General features: G+C 35.9%; 1 protein-coding gene across 5 annotated transcripts in view; it reads left to right on the forward strand.

Moving 5' to 3' along the window:
• The window catches only part of EPHA5 (EPH receptor A5), a 367698-nt gene that overhangs the window by 331463 nt on the left and 11470 nt on the right, over positions 1–24765 (forward strand). For all 5 annotated transcript variants that reach the window (XM_065914341.1, XM_065914337.1, XM_065914342.1 and 2 more), the window contains 5 exons: positions 325–386; positions 2216–2425; positions 5567–5716; positions 18710–18903; positions 23347–23502. In XM_065914341.1, the coding sequence (XP_065770413.1) occupies positions 325–386; positions 2216–2425; positions 5567–5716; positions 18710–18903; positions 23347–23502 (772 nt within the window). The remainder of the gene's footprint in view (positions 1–324; positions 387–2215; positions 2426–5566; positions 5717–18709; positions 18904–23346; positions 23503–24765) is intronic.

The following is a 24765-nucleotide window of genomic DNA, read 5'->3' on the forward strand; positions in this document are numbered from 1 at the left end:
TATAAATATATATAATTTGCACACTAAAATAAAAGCTTCCAGGGGAAGGTGGCACTACTGTTAAAGAACTTGCTGCCAACTCCAGTGGACACAAAAGACATAGGTTTGATGCCTGGGTCGGGAAGATCGGGAAGATCCCCTGGAGGAGGGCATAGCAATCCACTCCAGTATTCTTGCCTGGAGAATGTCATGGAGAGAGAAGCCTGGTGGGCTATAGGGATGAAAAAGAGCTGGACATGACAAAAGCGACTTAGCACGCAAACTTTTCCTAGATAAGACTACAACTTAAAAAAGCAGCAGTTTATACCACTGTGCTCTTTTCAGGTAAACCGGTGATGATCGTGACAGAGTATATGGAAAATGGTTCTTTAGATACATTTTTAAAGGTAAGATTTGAGATAAATGCAACTATTGAAAGTGTTATTTATATACCCACTGTGATGTTGAAGTGGAAATCCAGTCACCTTAAAGCTAAATTTTAAATAGAAATATCTGGAGTCAGGATAATTGTACTACAAAAATTAACTTTGGCTTGAAAATTGGCTTGAAACTTATACACATCCAAATTACATGTCTCTAGGGTTTTATTTAATGTATGTTAATGTGCCTCCCCCAAAAAAATTAAAGGATGGAAGGAAGGAAGGAGGATAGGAATGAAGGAAAGGAAAAAAAGAGAAGCTTTTATAAGTACTTAACTCTCTCTGAAGTAAGTTTGACAGAGAAATACAAATATCATATGGTATTGCTTATATGTGGAATATAAAAAATGGTACAAATGAGCTTGTTTACAAAATAGAAATAGTGTCAAAGATGTAGAAAACAAACTTATGGTCACCAGTTGGGGGAAAGGGGGATAAATTGGGAGACTGAAATTAATGATGTATATGCTATTATATATAAAATAGATAACTAATGAATACCTACCATATAGAACAGAAAACTCTACTCAATACTCTGTAATGGCCTATTGGGAAAAGAATCTAAAAAAGGGTAGATAAATGTATATGTATAACTGGTTCACTTACTCTACACCTGAAACTAACACAAGATTGTAAAATTTTTTTTGTAATTTTTTGCATTGTAATTTTTCAATCACAATGAAAAAATTTTTAAAAAGAATATAAGTATTTAACGCTCTCAAAATATGTAATATCAGGCAGAACAGGGAAAATGTCTATAAAATCTGTGAAAATCATCTATACTAATGAAAGAGTCAAACAGACTCATAACTCCCCTGCGGGCCAGCCACTACTTTTACTTCTGTATTTGAAGAATCATTATGTGATAATAGATGGTAGTCAATGTTGTTAGATCTTCTGGGTTTTAGGAAAAGAATTTACTATGCAAGTCTCCAAATGTTAAACGTTGGCTACTCATTTTATTAGTAAATAGTATGTACTGAACAATGTAACATATTTGCAGACCTGATTAAGCCTGTAGACTGGCAAGCTTTCATCTTCAAATAGCAACGACTGTCCTTGAGTAGAAAAGTGAAGTAACAGAGGCATTAGTTACCATCACAAGAATATGACAGAGGTCCAATTGTAAGGCAAAAGTCTCTTCCAGTCTCCAGCCTCTACCAGACTCTGCTGCCAAATTTCTTGTACATGTATTTAACTTTATCAGCCCCTTAAGGTCACATCATTCCTTTATTTCGAAATAAGCATCAGTTGAGCCTTATTCTTGCGTCTGCACCAAATCCAGTGCCCGCGAGCCTCCCAGAAATACCAACATTCCCCTGGTCATTGCTCAGTCCCTCCCTCCCTCATCTGCCACTGCAGAATCTCACTTATTTCCTCTGGCCACTTCTTTACCCCAATATGCCTATCCAAACAGCTTCTTTTAAATCAGTTCTAAAATGTGCAGTGTTAACCCAAAGCAGGCACTAAATTAGAGTGATGAAAACGCTCTTCTGATGACTAAGAAAGGAATTACAATGCAGAAAAGAGCAGCAATACATAAGATTTTGGTCGAGGGTTTTCAATGCCTCTATCTGCTTTCACCAAGCAGAGGACACTTTGTATACACTCGGTAACTGATACAGTTATCAAGTTCACTGTCTTGCTTAATTTTTTTTTCCATTCTCCTTCAGATAGAAATTGCAATGTGAATTTGGTAGCAGTATGTATTAATTTAGGGATTGAAGGAAGATCCTTATGTATCTTTCCCCAGTGATAGGTGTTGCAGGACTAATATCTCTGTATAATCCTTACAGAAAAATGACGGGCAGTTCACTGTGATCCAGCTGGTTGGCATGCTGAGAGGCATCGCTGCAGGAATGAAATACCTTTCCGACATGGGCTACGTGCATAGAGACCTTGCTGCTAGAAACATCTTAATCAACAGTAACCTTGTGTGCAAAGTGTCTGACTTTGGGCTTTCCAGGGTCCTGGAAGATGATCCCGAGGCAGCCTACACCACAAGGGTAAGATCTAACAGAATGCATTTCTGAAATGCTACGCTGGAGACACTGAATATTTAAAGATTTTAAAAGAAATAGCCAAAAGAAAAAGAAGTTCCTCCAATATAGGAAGAAAGAGTGAGGAAACAGAGAGAGTGGCTAAAAAAGTCCAAATAACTTTCCTTGTTAGATGTCAGAAAATTCAAATATTAAACTTAGATAAGCTGAGTATTCGCCTAATGAGTCTTAATTGTTTATTTTTTTTCTACAGATACTGAAAATAAAAAATTTTGGTTCAGAGTGGATACAACTGATAAAAATCATATAGAGTATTCAAAGTTAAAGAGTCTCCTGTATTAAAAGTAATAAATATATACATATATTAACATACAATATATGTATGTAATATGTGCTCATATTATATATCTGAATATATTCATATGCTTTATATGTGAATATATAAACATGTATAGCATTTGGGGTAGCATCAATCCTATACCATAGTTTTTTCATGTACAAAACAAATACGTAAATAGCTAAAGCTGCCTTCTAAATATTCACATGATAGGGAATAAAAGAGCTATTCCTTCAGAAAGTTTTGATTTACTGGAGGTATTTTAATGCCTAATTGCTTTTCTTTTATACTATGTAAACTGTTAAGCCCACTTCTATGGAAAATTGGTCACTAAATCATATTGTCAAAATGAGCATAAATCAACACCCTTTTCCAGCTAAGTAATTGCTTCCTGAATTATTGTAATATAATTGACAGTTCTTTCTGTAGAAAACTATGGGTAATGATGCAACAGAATTTCCTGGACAGTCTATGTACTGCATTTCTTGAGTTTTAATACCTTATAGTAAACTAAACTTGTTCTAAATCTTTTGAAGTTCATCAAAACATCCTCAATGTTTAAACATCTTATGAAGGCAGGAATTTATCATTATATCTTTTTCACTATACAATGTGGTTAACTTTTGTTTCAATACAGAATACTTTTGCCATCACTTATGCTAAATGTTCACATTTTCTAATTTAATTCAATGTTTTAAAATTACTTTTTTTAGTCTATTTTAGATTATAAGGCTGTTTTTGTTTTTTCTATTGTGTTGTGATTTATGGATCATTAAGGATTACACTATGCTGAAGGTCAAGAGTAACTTACCTAAGCAAACAAAATTTTCCATTGGTCAGCTTAATAAATCAATAAATTAATTGGTGGGATTTTCCTGTCTTCTAGACCTAATTACTATTGTCATTATTTCTGTTAACTGAAACCTCAAGTAGGGATTCTCCTGGGATTAGAGTTACACTTAATAAACTTGGCCTAAACAGGATTGAGTTTATAGAAAAATTTGTTCCCAGTATGGTTGGTTGGTGTCTTAGTTACTAATAAATGCATGAAGTGAATTTGTCAAGGTCTGTGTAAATGTGTCATGCTAGTGGAGAAGGAGGGGGAAGGAAGCCAAAATGAGGCCCTCAAAATTTACTCCTCTGAAATGCGGTGTGGTTACACTTTGTGGAAAATCCATATACTGAGAGATGAGCCAGTGAGGGAACTTCATATAATACTGATGTACAATATGATGGTCAGAGGACCAGGAGAAGACTTCCAGGCTGAAGTTTAAAATAATCAACAAATTACAGTTTGAAGAGAAATCATAAGGGCTTCCGTGGTGGCTCAGAAGGTAAATAATCTGGCTGCCATGCAGACCTGGGTTCAATCCCTGGATCAGGAAGATCCCTTGGAGAATGGCAACCCACTCTAGTATTCTTGCCTGGAGAATTCCACAGACAGAGGAGCCTGGTGGGCTGCTATACCACACAGGGTTGCAACGAGTCAGACACGACTGAACAGCTATTTATATATACATATATTATTATATATGTTAATACATATATTATTATGTATACATATGTATGTATGCATATATTATGTAATAATGCATATATTATATTATAATAGTAATATAGGCTGCCCCAATGCCACTTAGTTGGCCTAATGATGTGATCTTGCCTATGAATATTTAATTAACAAAAGTATGTTTCATTAGAATATTCTTAAAGTGGTATTATCATATCTCTAAGGAGCAAATAATTCAAAATTAGCTTGAAGAATTCAAATTAACGTCAACTCACAGAACAATTTCAATCATTACATGAGATTATTATTTCTTCATATGTCTTGAAACTTTGGTTCATAAAGAGCAATTTAAGTCCCATTTTCTTCTAGAAGGTGAATTGAATTTTTTTCTTCCTGCAAAACAGGAAAACATATTTTAGTTTCTTCCAAGAAAATATTTAAAACCCACATGTTTCTTTCTCTCAGTCTCTTTTTTAAGGTATGTTTGCTTATAGATGAAATATTTGGTTGCATGGATTTTTCTTCTTTTAAAACTTAAGAGAAAAGAGTTTACACTGAAATCATTGAGATATAAAATTGTTTATTTTGTAAACTAAGAGAAAACTTACCAAATATAGTTTTTATCATGTAAAAATTCAAACTTGATAACATTGTGAGTGTTCCCCCATAATCTAATTTTAATAATTTTTGATTTGGTTGACTCTAATTTAGATACTTGCCTTTTACTTTTAAATATAAGCAGTTTGATCAAATATACACAGAAGTATGAAAACAAAAAATAAGAGAAATCAAGTCTAAAAGAAATTGCACAGTGTCAGGAGAAAGTATAACTAAGTTTTTTTTTTTTAATATATCTGATTTTCATGCTTGTCTTATTAACTTTGAGACTTCTCAGGGTTGCATTCAGCAATCAAAAATTTCTATTTACAATCCTTATATTAAAGGAAAAACTGATACCCTGGGAATTTGAGTCCTTTATTTTCAAAGTATACCTTATTGATTTGCCTTACTGCCTGCTTTCCCCACTTAAAGTTGCCATCCTGATACTGTAATTGAGATGTGGGTCCTGTATGTGTTCCAGCAGTCAAACAGAATTTAAACTAGAAGCCTTCTGGACAGCCAATTAGTAGTCAGTCTACAAGTGCTTATGGGCTTGAGATATGTGAAAGGAGACTGCATGCTGTCAAACAGATTCACTTAAAAATGCTACATCTCTTTCTACATCTTTTCAGAGAGGCAGAAGTATCCCTAGATACATTTGAAGTATGTGGGAATTTTATTTATTCTTTTTCAATTTTAGGGAGGCAAAATTCCAATCAGATGGACTGCCCCAGAAGCTATAGCTTTCCGAAAGTTTACCTCTGCGAGTGATGTCTGGAGCTATGGAATCGTGATGTGGGAGGTTGTGTCTTATGGAGAAAGACCCTACTGGGAGATGACCAACCAAGATGTAAGTACAGAACTAGTCCCCTTAAAATTTGAAATGAGATATAGTTCTCTGAGTCACGAGATTTTTATACACACACACACACAAGTAAATGTGTGTATATGTGTGTATATATATGTGTATTTCTGAAAATGACAGATGCTTAAAAAAGTGAAATGCTCTTTACTTAACCTCTGGTCTGTTTTGTTGTTATTAAAATCCTTTATACAAAACCTCAAAATAAGTTAGCAAAAGGAAAGCAAGTTATTGTTATATAAAAGCTTAGTCCCTTGCCAGGGCAGTTCTAGCTATACTATCATGATGTTTCACTCATTTCATGTCAGTATCATTTTCAAAAATGAAAAAAGAGCCATCAAAGAATGAATACTGACAGGCAGGTTTTTATGACATGCACTTGATAAAAGGAGCTAGTGCTCCATATGAAAAGGATGAATGATATTGATTTAACAGTGGATGCTCTTAAGAGAATAAAAAGAAATAATCTATGTTTCTTTACATTTAAAAATATAGGAAGAGTTATATTGTCTGTTTAATTTTGTTAAAAAAAAAAAAAAAAGCTGTTTTTTTTCCCATATGGAGAAATAATTCAAGCTTAAAATAATAGAATCCTGGAATTAAAGACCCCAGAAAAGAATCTTCTATTCAGCTTCAGACCCCTGACTCTCTGGTTTTTGCCTTTGTAATTTTCCATTGTTACTATTCAATACAGCCCTTTCTATTTTGAATCACACTGAAATTGAATATTTTTCTTCAAATAAACAATTATAAAAGCTAACATTTATTAAGTCCTTACTGTATCAAAAACAAAAACAACACTGTATGCCATATACTGTTTTAAATGATTTAACAACTAATAGCTCATTACTTCTTTGTAGAAAAAAACAGCATAATGAACAAGCTTAGCTCAATAAATCACCATGATGATTTAAAACATTTCTTCCCCAATTACTTCTTTCGCCCATGCTCTCTAAAGTCTCCCTCTCCTGCGCCTTTAGGGATTATTACACAGGTACTGTAGCTCTCAGCTGCATTCTGGTGAATCAGCAGTACCATGCTAGTAATTAAGATTCACTTTCAGATAAAAAAATCCAAGTCCAGTCTAAATCGGAGGCAATCCTACATCCATTTCAAAGTGTATTCTGTAACGGCAGGGTCAGCCTGACACCAGGTAGCAAGATTGGGAAGGAAGAATTGTCAGATTTTTGCCTTCCTCTCTGAGAGATCCTTGTATTCCAGCTCATGTTCGAGAATTCCCACATTGCCTGCCTGCTCCCCACCTCATCGCCTCTTATGATGCCTCACACACATCTGCTTCACCAGAGGGCAGCACATTCTTGTTGGTTGTTCTCCCAGTGTCCCCTTTAATTAGATACTTTTGCAGGGTGTCCTGGGCTTCTGTGGTAGCTCAGCTGGTAAAGAATCCACCTGCAGTGCAGGAGAACCCAGTTCAATTCCTGGGTCAGGAAGATCTGCTGGAGAAGGGATAGACTACCCATTCCAGTATTCCTGGTCTTCCCTACTGGCTCAGCTGGGAAAGAATCCATCTTCTGTGCTGCCCTAGCCAGCCTGCCTCCTCCAGATTCCCTAGATGAGAAGCCAGGGTCGCCCTCTGGTTTTCCCAAGAAATATTTAACAGCATTCTTCTTGGATAGCAATAGGAAATTAGGCTAACTGATTCCTGCCTCTCAGCGAGCATACTGCAAGGCAGTGATTCTCCCTTGCTTTTTTTCATCTACAACTGCTACAACTAGTTTTCTTCGTGCCGTTTGCTTGACTTAGTGAAGGGATGCTGACTTTTATGTTTCTCTAAATTTGAGAGAAAATATCATCTACTGTCATCAACTTTATGATTTTAGGGCCAGGACTGTGGCCAAAGTGATGAACTCACTGCACGTTTAGCAATTCATCAGAGGGATATTATCCGTGTCCCAGTTAATACACTGGAGAGATTAAATGACTTTCTTTAGGCCACAAAAATATGACAAGTTATGCCAGAAATTTCAGCTTGGCGCTTCAAAATTTTATACCTAACCTCCACACTGTTTCCAATTGAATCAGTCTTCTAATTGAATATAAAATATTCAATTCACTATGTAATAATTACTATGGATTAATCTAGTCTAGACAGAGACCAGACCTATTTTACTATTTGCTACACTCTCCAGATAAATGCCTAATGCTAACTTGAAACATATGGTTTGGCTTCTGACTTCTCTCAAGGCTCATGTCAATGCCTGTTTCCTTTAGTCTTTATGAAAGTATCTCATTCTGTCATGCCAGTAAGGCTGCTCCCTTCTCTCGAGGAAAACATTTATCCTTTATTTGGTGTTATAACTCCTTCTCACTCTTGAGATATATTTAATTCTGATTTTGTCACTCGAAATTATTTTTAGTCCTTCCCAAATATGTGTATAATACATGTAGCATTATTACTCACATTATTGACCATTATGCCTGACATAGCTTTATCTATCACAAATATGATCGGTCAAAGTAGAATATAATGTTAGGTGAAAGCTCATATGCGTTTCTGCTGATCTGGACTGTGCTTGCTCATGCTCCTGTGGACTGGTTGATATATACTGGTACACCTTGACTGTGTTCCACATGACCCTCCTCTTCTGTCAGCGACCAGCAGGCTAGCCTAGATATGAGCTCATTTGCCCTGTGACTGACGGGTGAAAATAAGCCCAACTGCACTTCAGCCCGCACATTCCATTGTCCAATCCCATAATCAGAGGATCAGTTCAGTTCCCATAGTCAGCTCGTTGTGAATGGACAATCTAAATTTACAGGGAAAAGTGCGTAGAAACAGAGGTGTGAAGGATTGGGAATGAATATTTTTCCTGTTTTCAGCCATTAGAGCGTCATGATACTTTTTCAGATAACTTTATTTAAAACTATTTAGAAGATACGAGGAAGTGCTAATGTAATATTTTCAGAACACAATAAAAATAAAAGCTAATATTTTGGCTTTGGTTGGGTTTCCTAAGAACCTAAATGAGGTTTACAGAAAATCACTATACAATTAAAGATCTTTCTAAAATGTCTGCCTTTAATAGAATGTCCAACACATGCTTTGCATTTTCTCAGCAAGCTAAATATTAAGTTTGGTATGCCTCAATTTCTTATCAAAATTTGTTTCCAAGAAACATGGCAGATCTACTATATTTGAAAATCATGATCACTGAATATTTCTTTTGAAAAATGATTCTCAGAAAGCAAAATAGAAGTACTGATTTGGCAGTTTTAAATGATGTATTCTATCATCTCTGCATTCTAGATATTGTCTGATTCTAAAAGGGCTTTGGTACCATGAAAATGTTACGTTACCAAGACATGCAGAATAATCTAAATCTCTCAGAGGAGCCCTTCTGCTGTGTCAGGGAGACAGAATGCTGCTGTAAATTTCTTTTGATTTAGGATTGCCTCCATCATCACAGAGAAAAGCCATGACAACATATAATAAAAATCAACTAAGATGACGAATATGATTTTAGGTAAATATCAGGCCATGAACTCTGATTCAAGTTTGGGAAGCTAAGATTATGTCCTGTAGTCAGTAGAAGCTTCCTTGTTTACAACAAACATTTTAAATGTCAACATTTTTCAGAACTTAAAAAGAAACAAAATAAGAGGGCATGTGTTGCATTTTTATATTTAGTGACAATCTCTTTTACTCATTGGGAAAGACCCTGATACTGGTAAAGATTAAAGGCAGGAAGAGAAGGGGTCGACAGAGGATGAGATGGTTGGATGGCCACATCAACTCAATGGACATGAATTTGAGCAAACTCAGGGAGTTGATAAAGGACAGGGAAGCCTGGAGTCCTGCAATCCATGGGGCTGCAAAGAGTTGGACATGACTTAGCAACTGAAAAACAGCATGAATACATAGATAAGCACATAAGTTACAAAGTGTTTTAAAAACTTTTTTAAGCAATACATTTAAAAAAATTTTTAAGCACTCAGGTTTCATTTTTTTCTCTCCTTTTATGTTTTATCTTTTTAATTTTTAATTAATTATTTTAATTGGAGGCTAATTGCCTTTAAACATTATGGTGTCTTTGCCATTCATCAACATGAATCAGCCATGGGGCACATTTGTCCCACCATCCTGAACCCCCCTCCCACCTCCCTCCCCACCCCATCCCTCTGGGTTGTCCCAGGGCACCAGCTTTGAGTGCCCTGCTTAATGCATCAAACTTGCATTGGTCATCTGTTTTACATATGGCAATATACATGTTCCAATGCTGTCTTCTCATTCAAATTTCTGACACCATTTCTGTTAGCCTAAATCTTACCAGGGAGGCCTGGCGTGCTGCGATTCATGGGGTCTCAAAGAGTCGGACACGACTGAGCAACTGAACTGAACTGAACTGAAATCTTACCTTTAAGGTGGCAAATATCTTTGACTCCAAAAGGATGTGAACTCACCTTGTACTGGATGCGCCTCCCTTTCTCTTTCCATTTTTTGTTTGTTTCAGTTTCTGATGGGATAGAATGATGTGTGTATATGTATATAGCATTGCTGAAGTTTTTAATGGCAAAACAAAAAAGAACAGTTTATGGTAATATGCAGCATACTATACTTAACTAAAGTATGAGGAGTTTAGTTCTCACCCAAATACTCCAAATTACCAATATTTGACAGCAAATTATTCTTGGTCTCAATGAGTCTGCTGGACAAATGATTATTGGTCTTCTAAGGATAATGCTTCCTTTGGATGCAAGTAATTAGTTTAGGGACTGGTAGGTAACTTCATGGAAATTCTTACCCTTTGGGAAAAAGTGAGACATAAACAAATATCAATCTAAAATTTCTATACCTTGCTATTTAGAAACAACTAAAACAAAAATCTTAAATTGAAAGAATAGAATAATCTTTGATTCTGTAACTGTTGATCAGCTTCAGTTATTAGAAAGGAAATGGATTTGAACAGAAGATTTCTAAGATCTTTCTAATCTCTTGAATTCTCTTAAGATTGCTGTTTGAAGAAAAATACATACTTGATACATTTTTAATAGCTATTGGAAACAGGAAAGAAATACTGGGGAAAAAATCAGTCTAAATGAAACTATTTCTATGGCATTTGAGATAATTTCCAGAAATTATTAAACTCCAGTCACTTTGGAGGAGCTTTGTATCTATGAAGTAACTGAAGGACTCATCTGTGAAGGTTCGAGTAAATACCAAGCAACATAAGCATTGACAGTCAATGTAAAACCTAATTCTTCAGAGCTCATTCTGATGCTTGAAGTTTCCCTACCAATTTCCTGCCACTCACTTATCCAGCCTACACTTTCACATCTCCTGTGATGAAGAATGCACTATCTTTCAAAATAGCTCATTTTAATTCTGGATATTAATTTTTTTTCTTATGGTGGAAGAAGTCCGACTCCATGGAGTAGTAGCCATACCTGTCCCAAATTATTTTCTGGGAAGGTAATAATTTCTCATTTCAGTAGAGTGACTCAGCGCTTAGATAGAAAGATCTACATAATTGCATGCCAGAGAGACTTAGATGTGAATCTTCCCACAGCCACTTGTCACTTGTGTGAATGTGTGCAGTGGTTAACCTTCTGGAATGTCACATGTTTCACTTGTAAAATGTGTATTAATTCTTATTTTGCAGATATGCGTTAAAAATGAGTACAGATAATATACATATATTTTGCATCTTAGTACCTATGATATCCCCAATTCAATGGACATAAACTTGGGCAAACTCCAGGAGTTGGTAAGGGACAGGGAAGCCTGGTGTGCTGCAGTCCATGGGGTTACAAAGAGTCAGAGATGACTTGGCGACTGAACAACAATCTATGATATAATGCCTCGACTAGTTTAGATCTCCAAGCAGCCTATGTCAAGAGGAAATTCCATATACATGATATTATTAAAGGGAATGCTTGTGAGGAAAAAGAGGAAGGGAGGAGAGGAAGCTGGGAGAGATGTCAGACTGTGATGCAAATCTGGTCCCAGATAGAGATCAGAGGAAAGATGGTGGAGGCCAGCATCTGAGACCAAAGTGTACTTCTAAGAGAGGCTGCCAAGGCTGCCAAGGAGTCCCCAAGCCAACATTGGCTGTTGTAGGAGTCTCATAGGAATGCATCTATCTTATCAGTACCATATTCAGTAATTGACTGGGAGTAATCTATCCAAGGGCTTTCCTGATAGCTCAGTTGTTAAAAAAAAAAAAAAAAAAAAAAAAACCCGCCTGCAATGCAGGAAACCACAGTTTGATTCCTGGGTTGGGAAGATCCTTTAGAGAAGGGATAGGCTCCCCACTCCAGTATTCTTGGGCTTCCCTTGTGGCTCATTTGGTAAAGAATCTGCCTGCAATGCGGGAGACCTGGGTTAGGAAGAGCCCCTGGAGAAGGGAAAGGCTACCCACTCCAGTATTCTGGCCTAGAGAATTCCATGGACTATCTAATCCATGGGATCACAAAGAGTCAGACATGACTGAGCAGCTTTCACTTTCAATCTATACAAACCATGGCCTTGGTGTAAACATGATGATGGATTTTAGAGGTGTTAGGGTTAAGGTCTGTAGGTCAGTTACCATGCCTGCAGGTGAAGATATGTGAGACAGATTTTTGTGGTTGCCATGCTCCACTTTTTTTGCAACACAGAGCAACTTTTCAACACAGGTTCCAGAAGCATTTGTTCCATGGTTCTGTAGGCTTTTCTTTCTGAAGGAAAATTCAGAAGAGGCCAATTACAGACCAAACTGTAGCCCCTCAGCTGATCTCAGGACCTCATGTAGTTCTTAACCTCTCCCTCCTCCAGCATCCATTCTGACTTCCCATCACCAACAACCTGGCAAATCATGGTGGCTTAACTGGTAGGCAGAATCAGTCTTTCATTCTTGGAGGTAAGCATTTTCTGTTCACAGTTGTTATAAGGAAGTGACAAGAGAGCCCCTTCGAGTTTTACCTGGGGTCCACACAAATTTCTCCTTGCCCCAACTGTGTGAAAGCAGTTCAAATGCTTCCTGCTCTTCAGTATCAATAACCTTGGTCATCATGGTGAAAGACACCTCTTCTCTTGTGCTTGTACCTGGGCGCAGGTAGTCCAGAGTGCCCTGGGTCACATCTATAACCTGTTGTCACCTGGCAAGAGTCACTGGGAATAAAGAACAATGTAGAAATATCTGATTTAATACATAAACTGCATTCCAAATAATGACACCTAATCCTATCAAAACGTTGCCCCCATGTTTGTGCTTCATTGGTGCCTTTAAAAGCCTTCCAGCATTCTGTGAGGTTTGTTGCTTCTGGATAATGAGCTGAATATAGTGGTTGCTGGAACCAGCACATAATAGAGAATTTTCAGAACATTTCCACCTGAATGAGATTGTGTCAGTAGCTTGCAGCTGAAATAAAGGGAGTGTTTATATTGGATAAGTATTTGATTCATTATATTCTTTGCAGGCAAAGATGGAGAAGCTCTATACAGTCAGTAAAAACAAGACCTGCAGCTTCTTGTGGCTCAGATCATGAGCTTCTTATTGCAAAATTCAGACTTAAATTTAAAAAAGTAGGGAAAATCACTAGGCCATTCAGGAGTTTGGCGTGTTAGTCACTCAATCATGTCTGACTCTTTGCGAACTCACAGACTGTAGCCTGCTAGGCTCGTCTGTCCATGGGAATTCTCAAGCAAGAATACTGGAGTGGGTTGCCATTCTCTTCTCCAGAGGATCTTCCTGACCCAGGTATCAAACCCGAGCTCCTGCATTGCAGGCAGATTCTTTACTGTCTGAGCAACAGTGAAGTTTCAGTCCCAGGTATGACCTAAATCAAATCCCTTACAATTATACAGTGGAAATGACAAGTAGATTCAAGGGATTAGATCTAAAAGACAGAGTGCCTGAAGAACTATGACTGGAAGTTCATAACATTGTACAGGAGGTGGTGATCAAAACCATCCCCAAGAAAAAGAAATACAAAAAGGCAAAGTGGTTGTCTGAGGAGGCTTAAAAATAGCTGAGAAAAGAAGAGAAGTGAAAGGCAAAGGAGAAAGGGAAAGATATAACCAACTGAATACAAAGTTCCAGAGAATAGCACAGAGAGATAAGAAAGCCTTCTTAAATGAACAATGCAAAGAAACAGGAAAACAATAGAATAAAAAAGACTATCTTCAAGAAAATGGGAGATACCAAGGGAACATTTCTTGGAGAGATGGCACAATAAAGGACAGAAATGGTATGGACGTAACAGAAGCAGAAGAGATTAAGAAAAGGTGGGAAGAATACATAGAAGAACTATACAAAAATAGTCCTAATAACCCAGTTAACCACAATTGTGTGGTCACTCACCTAGAGCCACACTTCCTGGAGTGTGAAGTCAAGTGGACCTTAGGAAGCTTTACTATGAACAAAGCTGGTGGAGGTAATGGAATTCTAGATGAGCTAGTTCAAATCCTAAAAGATGATGCTGTTAAATTGCTGCACTCAATAGGCTGGAAAATTTGGAAAACTCAGCAGTGGTTACAGGACTGGAAAAGGTCAGTTTTCATTCCAATATAAAAGAAAGGCACTGCCAAAGAATGTTCAAACTACCAGTCAGTTGCACTTATTTTGCATGCTAGTAAGGTTAGGCTCAAAATTCTTCAATCCAGACTTCAACAGTACATGAACCAAGAACTACCAGATGTTCATACTGGATTTAGAAAGGGCAGAAGAACCAGAGATCAAATTGTCAACATCCATTTATCATAGAAAAAGCAAGGAAACTTAAAAAAAAACAACCCTCTGCTTCATTGACTATGTGAAAGCCTTTGTTGTGGATCACAACAAACTGAGGAAAATTCTTAAAGAGTTGGAGTACCAGACCACCTTACCTGTCTCCTGAGAAACCTGCATTCAGGACAAGAAATGACAATTAGAGCTGGGCTTGGAACAACTGACTGGTTCAAAATTGGGAAAGATTATTTCAAGGTTGTATATTGTCACCCTGCTTATTTAACTTCTATGCAGAAATATCATGTGAAATGCCAGGCTGAATGAATCACAAGCTGGAGTGAAGATTACCTGGAGAAATACCAAGAATCTCAGCTATGTAGATGATACCACTCTAATGGCTAAAGTGAAGAGGAACTAAAGAGCCTCTTGATGAAGGTGAAAGAGGAGAGAGAAAAAGCTGACTTAAAACTCAACATTCAAAAGTCTAAGATCATGTCATCTGATACCATCACTTCATCACAAACAGAAGGGTAAAAAGTGGAAAGAGTGGTAGGTTTTATTTTCTTAGGCTTCAAAATCATTGCATAGAGTGACTGCAGTCATGAAATTTTTAAAAAAGGCTTGCTCCTTGCAAGAAAAACAATGACAAAGTTAGACAGTGTATTACAAAGCAGAGACATTATTTTGCCAACAAAGGTCCTTATTGTCAAGCATATGGTTTTTCCAGTAGTCACATATGGATGTGAGAGTTGGGCCACGAAGAAGGCTGAACGCTGAAGAGTTGATGCTTTTGAATTATGGTACTGGTGAAGAGTCCCTTGGACAGCAAGAAAATCAATTCAGTCGCTGCTGAAGGAAATCAACCATGAATATTCATTGGAAGGACTGATACTGAACCTGAAGCTCCAGTACTTTGGCCATCTGATGTGAAGAGCCGACTCACTGGAAATGACCCAGTTGCTGGGAAAGGTTGAAGGCAAAAAGAGAAGATGACAGAGGATGAGATGGTTAGATAGCATTACTGACTCAATGGACATGAATTTGAGATAATGAAGGACAGTTAAGCCTGGCATGCTGCAGTTCTTGGGACTGCAAAGAGTCAGATATGACTTAGCAATTGAACGACAACAACAAAGCAATGTTATAAATTTTCCCCTCAAGAAGAGAAAGTTGTTAAATATTTACCAGCACATCCTTATGTATGTGATAAGCTCACAGACTCTTCACTATGATGTGGATATTCTAGTTACATGATATGCTAGGTGTGAGTTCACATTTGTGGATCAGGCATTCCAACCTATAAATAATAACTAGAGCTCTGTGGGTAGCAGAAGCAAATCATACCCAAAAAGTATGTACCTGAAAGATGAACCCACTGATACTTGCGTGATGGAAAGGGCCCATCAGAGTCACCACCAGGTAATTAGTGCCTTATCATAATAGTGCTCCGTGTTGGGATTTATATATTGGAAGGAGAGGCAGCATTCTTTAAATTGTGTTCAGACTATTGATTTACATGTCAGTGCCAAGAAAATGCATAGTGTATGACAATATTTCAGATATAAAGTCTAAAATGGCACCAGGTTGTCTGTAAAAATTCTGGCTGTCTTTTTATTTATTTTTTATCTTTTCATTTGTTCATCTCAACCATGTACATTAAGAAATATAATCATAATAACAAAGTCAATTAATTAGATTATGATTCATTGGCCATACATTTTAAATTTTATGGTAAAATGAACAGCCTACATAGAACTTTGGTAGATTTCTGTCTTTTCACAAACCACCAGAGTAGTAACGCCATTCATTTCTCCCTCAAGCTATGAAAGGAACAATAGGTAAAAATGAAAAAAAAAAAACAAAACTGCACAATGTCTAAATATAAAATGTAATATTATAGCACTAAATCTATTTTAAATATAAATTCTAAAGATGAATTTAGAATTAAATTCAATGACCTAATTACTGGGCCAAGTTCTAAGTTAACTGAGAGACAGAGTATTATATCTATATATAAAATTACAGCTGAAAATAAAATTAAGTAATATATTCTGGAAATAATTTCTCAGATCAAATAACTTACAAATTCTTTTAAAACTAAGGAATTGGTTTAATTTATTCATTTCATGATCACATATAACAGCAGTCCCCAAGCTTTTTGGCAGCAGGGACAGGTTTCATAGAAGATAATTTTTCCATGGACTAGGGTATGGGGTGTTAGGGGAGGAGAAAAGAGGGCTCATGATTCAAAGACATTACATTTATTGTGCACTTTATTTCTGTTATTATTACATTAGCTCCACCTCAGGTCATCAGGTTTTAGATCCTGGAGTTTGGGGACCCCTGACTTGTAAGACTAGCTGATCAGAGAAGGAAAGAAAATAATTTTTAAAAATAGATGTCAAAGGAAAAAAATAGGCATAATTAGTATCAAGTTTTGAGGACAAGCACATTATAAGATATATCAGGTTTTATGTAAATATGAATGACTATTTTCACTGCTTAGTAAAATATTTCATGATATAAACTCTATTAAGGCATTTAATTCTGCTACATAGACATTATTATAGAATAACCATTGTTTTTATAAACAATGTGGAGTCTTATAATAAGCAAATTAATAAAGAACTTTCATTAATATAGGAGTGCAAATGGCACTTTTAATTTTTACTATTCATTTATTTGATCACTAGTGATAACAGTTTCTCAGAATTGATTTAGCACTTTTTTCTTTTGTAAATTTTTGATTAGTACCTATTTCTTATTTGTTTTATTATTTTACTTCTCAATACTGCGTGAGATTTTAATACACAAGATATGTTAAGTGTGTGTTATAATTTTTAAAATATTTCCTACTATGATTTGCCTTTTAACTTTTTGTTTTGTTTTTGAGTCAACTAAAGCAGTAGATGACTCTCAGAGTCCTTGAGTTCTTTTTATTTCTTTGCCTGAACTTAACTATTGGTGCTTCTCAGGAACCTTTATTTTGTGTCCTTCCCAGGGAGCTATAAACTACACCCGACTTCAAGCTGTGACCAAGTGCTGATGACCCTCACATTCATATTATCAGCCCAAATATCTTCTGTACTCTAGCCAGATTCCTGCAAATTGCCATCTGCAGTTGCCTAAACTTACTTCAAATAAAACAAGCTCCAAATTATACCTGTCAACATTTCCCACCCCCATAAATGTTCTTACCTAAAATTAACAGCAAAAATCAACCAGCATGAAAGGCTTGAACTTCTTTTCTCTCAAAAATTTTCTCTACTATCCCCTCTACCCGTGTGTGATAAATGTCCCTGAAATCTGCCATTTTGTCTTCCTCCATCTGCCCCTGCTTTTGTTCAGATGTTGTTTCCTTCATCATTAGAAGACTGATTTCTCTCCAACCTTTCAAAATTGTCTTTATAAACTCTCTATTCTAATCCTATTTTTTCAAATTGTGAGGTCAAATCTTAACAATCATTAAGAAAATATTCAAATAGGATTTAAGAAATATGTTCATCATTATTGGTTTTTTGTATCATTTAAATATTAGAATTTAAATAATTGAATAAAATATATGTTATTGTTTGATAACCTAAACAATTCTCTTCTGGAGTTAGATATTTTGATGGCAGCAGCAACATTAAGAATGTTTTTGATAAAAAAAATCTCACAATTAGATTGATGCTTATATGTGTGGTTACATTTTAAATCAATGATGTTTGTAATGCTCACACTACTAAACAGTCGTTCCAAATTCCAGACTGAAAACAGTAGATGATAATAAACAGCCAGACCTTGATATTATTAAATGATACATGAGACAGTTATGCTAATTTAGCCTTTGACTTATCCATCACTTGCCATCCAAAAGTCACTTTAGAAGTAAAATTGTGCTTCTATTATTTTAAAAAATGTGATTCTACACATAATTTTTCATTAAAAAGACATTACATTTTCACAGAAATCACTAGAAAAGTTAATCTCTATTTGATTCCAGAATGTGAGGATAAATAAAGCATGAACTATTTGCTTTTATGTCAATTAGTTTTACAAATCATTCTTTATCAAGATTTAGGTAAAAATGATTACCATTTATTTTCTTTATCATAAGTGAGGAAAGCCTATCTTATATTGTATGGTAGCCTATTATTTCTTTTCATCGTATTTTGCAGCAAAAGGAGTAATGGGGGGTGTTAGAGGCAGTGATGCTTGTTGTTACTGCAAGAGTAAGAGTAAGGATACAACTGAACAGTGGGAAATTTCCCAAGCTATTCTGTATTTAATCTGTGGCGTTGGGGGACCTGTTCTCTTTCACTTTACACAGGTGATTAAAGCCGTAGAGGAAGGCTACCGTCTGCCAAGCCCCATGGACTGCCCTGCTGCTCTCTACCAATTAATGCTGGATTGCTGGCAGAAAGATCGAAATAGCAGGCCCAAGTTCGAAGAAATTGTCAACATGTTGGACAAGCTGATCCGTAACCCAAGTAGCTTGAAGACACTGGTTAATGCATCAAGCAGGTACAAGGCCAGACTGGGGAGATTGTTCTGAATATTGCAAATTCAGATTAATGCCACAGATATCAAGTTAATGAAATTATTTTTGTACACATACTAGCCTATGAGCTTATATTACAATAATTTATTTGAATATGGTTTTTGCATAATGTTCTTTACATGAATGAAATATAAATGATTAAATTATACTTGAAAACACCTCTACCTAATCTAATAGTATAACCTACAAGTTTCAGATAAATGTTAACTGTAGTCAAATTCAGATAATATTTTTTAAAAATCCCCAAATATATTTACTCTCCAGTGCTTTGAACCCCACATAGGTTTGGATGGGGAGACCTATAAGATTGTAAGATCATGGGAAAAAGCCAGTTAAGCACTGATAAAATTTTAAACCAGAGATACATAACAATTACTCTTGATTTCCCTAGCTAGATTTCTCAACCTGTCATATTCTATAAACATCAACAACTCCTTAAGGGACTCTTTCCTTTTATCCAGTTGAGTATAGATATTTGGATAATCACTTACTGTGTAGTTTGAACAGGACTTGAAATTAATAAATGAGTAATCTTGTGGAAAAAACTTGTGTGAGCAAATGAGCATTTTTTAAACTTTTCTGAATGCATGTAAATGCATTTAAAAAATGTTACCTTATATAAAGAATTCTTAACTTTTACCTGAAAAATTACAAAATTGTCCTCTCAAAAAGTATATCATTTTGATTATGTACTAGGAAATATACCAGATTATTATTTTCATTATATATAAGGCAGTTATCATTCTCTACAAGAAAAGGTATCCTGCTGGTAGCTGAATTGACTGCACATAGTATGAACCAAATGAGAAACAATTTATTGATAAAGTTACATAAGTTCTGTGACTCTGGTATAAACAATCATTTACTAGACAAAGAGCCATTTTTAAATACAAATGAGGAATGAATCTTCAAACTCTGTTCAGGCATCATTAGCTTTCTGTGGTAGCAAATGGAGAATGCATCTTAGAGATCACTCCTTATGTTATTCCCAAAATAACTGCTTTTAATTTGTTTGTTGTCATCTAAAATATTGTATTTCTCTCTAGTTGTTTGAATTATGTTGTCATAAGTTGATGTAAGGAAAAGAAATCATATAGAGAAATTTTAAGTTATAAATTGTATTAATTTCAACATCATCATTGTAGGCTGGGAGCAGTGAAAAATATCCAACAAATTTTCATATTACTCTATATATGTATTACATAGAATTCAGCTTGCTAGGTTTCATTTTAACAGATTTAGCTTAAGACTCTACGGCCAACCCTTTGTATGTGTGGACACAAAGGGCTGAATCTACTACATCATTTTATATAAGAAACTTGAGCATCCATGAGTTTGGGTATTAACTAGGTGGAAGGCCAGTCCTGGAATCAATCAGCTGCAGTTAGTAGGGGGAGGGCTGTATCACTCTCTACCTGATTTTGTATTCATTCATCTACAAGTCCTGGTTCTCAAAGGTGTTAGTTCCTGATTCACTGTCTCTTCCTCTCTGTTCCTAAACATGTCACAAAATCAGGTGAATTGAGTAACCATGTAGATGATATTCAAATATTTCTCAATACCTTGAAATTTTCTCCTTCAATAATTTTGGTCTCTAACCCACCTTGGACTCTTTTTCATACTCATATTCTAGACTTTGTCTATTCTATTATCTCAACTTCAAGATCCTGTTCTCCAAATTCAACAAATCTCTGACTCTACTATATATTGACTACAAATTACTACAAAATATCTATTGATTCATCCAATAAATATTCATGTGTGTATTCTGTGTCAGGCTGTGGAGTAGGTGCTGAGTATACAGAAATAAGCAACAAACTCTTGCAGAAGAGAGAGATGAAATAAAATAAAAACTTAAACAAACTTTAGTTTTAGAGTGGAGAGTGAGAGTAAAATTTAGTAGAATAACTATAAGCTAATGTGCCTGTGCAGATAAGACATGATGATGTCTTCAACTAAGTTGGTGACAGAGAGAAGTGGTCAGATTTGCAATATATTGGAAGTAGAATAGATAAGAAACACAATTAGAGATGTGAAGGGACTGAAGACAAGGAAGGAGCAGACAGTTGTATCATAGACTATAAGAAGGAGGACTTCAGGAGGAATTGGATGTGTAGAAGATGAGTAGTGTGGTGTTGGATGTGTTGTATTTAGAATCCCAAAAACTAAGGAGTCATGAAGTAGACATGTGAATATATGAGCGACTTAGGCAGGAGATGAAAATCAGAGAAAAATAGATGATGTTTGAAGCATGCAAGTGGGTAAAACTCCCCAAAGTTAAGTTATAGCCTGAGTAGAGAAGATATAGGGCCATGTCCTGGCTTCTTCCAAATTTTAAAGTCAAACAGAAGAGCAAGCAAAGGAGATCGAAGAGAAGCATACCATGTTATGGAAGCCACAAAAGAAAGAATAGTGATTCAAAAAAGGTTGAGATAAGGTAAGATTACAAGGGGGAGATGGTAGTAGTGGTGATTGTTGAATGTTTCTGAGAGGTTAGTCATGCGACCTATTGGAAAATCTTCACAGATTTTGACATAATTGAGATCATTATTCACTTTAACCAGAGAAATTTTTATAAAATTGGTTTGGAAGAAACTACACCAAAGAAGGTTGAAGTATAAATGGGATGTGAGAAAGTGCAGAGAACATGAGTAGAAAGAAAGGTATTTATCCTGTACTAATGGTTGAAACATATATGCAGGTCAGGAAACAACAGTTAGAACTGAAACCAACAGACTGGTTTCAAATAGGAAAAGGATTATGTCAAGGCTGTATATTGTCACCCTACTTATTTAGCTTATATGCAGAGCACATCATGAGAAATGCTGGGCTTGAAGAAGCACAAACTGGAATCAAGATTGCCAGGAGAAATATCAATAACCTCAGATATGCAGATACCACCACCTGTATGGCAGAAAGTTAAGAGGAACTAAAAAGCCTCTTGATGAAAGTGAAAGAGGAGAGTGAAAAACCTGGCGTAAAGCTCAACATTTGGAAAACTAAGATCGTGTCCCATCACTTCATGGGAAATAGATGGAGAAACAGTGGCAACAGTGTCAGACTTTATTTTTGGGGGCTCCAAAATCATTGCAGATGGTGATTGCAGCCATAAAATTAAAACACGCTTACTTCTTGGAAGTAAAGTTATGATCAACCTAGTTAGCATATTACAAAACAGAGACATTACTTTGCTAACAAAGGTCCGTCTGGTGAAGGCTATGGTTTTTCCAGTGGTCATGTATGGATGTGAGAGTTGGACTGTGAAGAAAGCTGAGTGCCGAAAAATGGATACCTTTGAACTATGGTGTTGGAGAAGACTCTTGAGAGTCCCTTGGACTGCAAGCAGATCCAACCAGTCCATCCTAACGGAGATCAGTCCTGGGTGTTCATTGGAAGGACTGATGCTGAAGCTGAAGCTCCAATACTTTGGCCACCTCATACGAAGAGTTGACTCATTGGAAAATATCCTTATGCTAGGAGGTATTGGGGGCAGGAGGAGAAGGGGACAACAGAGGATGAGATGGCTGGATGGCATCACCGACTCGATGGACATGAGTTTGAGTAAACTCCTGGAGTTGGTAATGGACAGGGAGGCCTGGCGTGCTGCAATTCATGGGGTCTCAAAGAGTCGGACCTGACTGAGCGACTGAACTGAATTGAACTGAATGATTGAAGTGTACTGAAGTAAAGTCCCACTGATGGACATTTAAATTGCTATTGATGTTTCTTTAGCAAAAAAGTGTACATGTATTTTTTACTATTTTCCTGATTATTTCCTTAGGATACATTTCCAGAAATCATCATCATCATTTCATATATTATTGGTCAAGGAGTGTAAATTTAACATTGTTAAGAGAAGCACATAGTTTGATTAATTCTATTTTGTTTTCGTATATATTAATATTAAGGGTTACATTTTGCTTTTCATTTCTGCTACTCCTATGTGAGTTAACAAGCACTCCTATGTAAGAGCATAAAATAAAAGATAACTAATTTCTGGTCTTCTAGGAAATAAGATTAAATGATCACAAGTTTCTCTAGCAAAGTCTAGAAGCAATTGACTTTACACAAAATATCCTGCATCTCTCTATTTGGTAGCAATTTCTGTATTTTACAAACAAAACCACAGTAGGAAATAAATACATCTAAATTACTAACATGGAACTTTTAGCTAATATTTTGTATTACAGAAAATTCAGTTATCAAACCATTTTAAGTCATTGTTAACTATGGATAGAAAAAATCTGAATAGGCTGATTTTTGCGTTCTGTTTTTTGAATTATTTTCTTCCTTGTTAGCATTTGTATATTTTTCTCCTATAAATATTCTTATAAACTCAAAGATCCTTTTGTAGTGAGTTAATATTACAATAAAAATTTTTAATATTTGTGTTTTTTGTGTTTTAGAGTGTCTAATTTATTGGCAGAACATGGCTCACTGGGATCTGGGGCCTACAGATCAGTAGGCGAATGGCTAGAAGCAATCAAAATGGGCCGATATACAGAGATTTTCATGGAAAATGGATACAGTTCAATGGACGCTGTGGCTCAGGTGACCTTGGAGTGAGTAATTTTTCTGATAATTTTTACATAATTGCTGGGGCGAGAAAAATTGTTCAGAAACCTGTCTGGATGAGATCAAGGGAAATCAGTTACCCTTTGTCCGTGTGTGGCAGCTTTCAAAGAAGCATCTGCATTTTTAGCCTGTATTGTTAACAACTGCATGATTAATGCTACTTGTGGCCAGTATCTTTGCTTCTTTGCTTCAAACAAATAGCAGTTGAGTATTTGATTGACTGGAATAACATCTTGGCAAAATACTGGTACTTTGTGTTGTAGAAAAGATGTTTTCTTGGCAAAAGTTTTTCTACTGATACGTGTGTTATATGAATGTAAATACAAAACGAACCGTAAGCACGATTGGTGCTGCTAGCCCTATAACAAGAAAACATGCTCTGAAGTTTCGGCTTGGGTGGATACCCAGATAACAACAGCTTAGACAAAGCTTCCTGGGCAGGAATCTCATCCCGTTTACTGTATCAGTGGTGCATCTTATATTCTTGCAATCCAAGGATATAGTAGACCCTGCCTTGACTTTTGTTATTTGGTGCAATCTCAGTGGAAACCAATTGTGCCCTCTTCTTTTTGCACGTTTAAGACAAAATCTATCAGATCTTATTATATAAAAATCACTAGAATTAAAAATGGAATTATTTAAGGTTGTAAGTTGTTTGTATTTTATTATGTACTCTGTACGTGTCATTATTTTAGCCTAATATTTGTAATTTGTGAAAACTAACTGTTGTTATGGTGGTTACATCTGGATTACATGAACACAAATGATGTTTTAACCTATGAATATAATAATATCAGTTCAAACTGCCTACACATTCAAAGGCTAAAATACTGTTGTAAGTTTTAAAGCATGGTAGAACTTTCTAAAGCACTAAACCACAGTCTTTTTTCTATTACATCACATAATATGAACACTGAGCACTTGGTTCTCACCATTTCTACTCTGGCATTCTCTGGTTCATTGAACTCACTGCCTATCCACAGAAAAGGTAACAGGGTACCATCACTGATCACCAATTAATGTCACTTTCTCAGAATTTCTCTTCTTCATAACTATAACCAGAAGGACCTAAAATCACCACTCAGCTAGCTCTCTTAATTTATTGAATATCATTCTCACCATCTCCACTGGATCATATCTACTTGAGAGCACGTATACTTTGCCCATTATTTCTTTGGACACTCGAAAAACTCATTAGTACTATATTTGAAATAGTAAACAGAAAAATTTATTGATAATTTAAAACTATT

Source organism: Muntiacus reevesi, chromosome 22, assembly GCF_963930625.1.
Source record: "Muntiacus reevesi chromosome 22, mMunRee1.1, whole genome shotgun sequence".
NCBI lineage: Eukaryota > Metazoa > Chordata > Mammalia > Artiodactyla > Cervidae > Muntiacus > Muntiacus reevesi.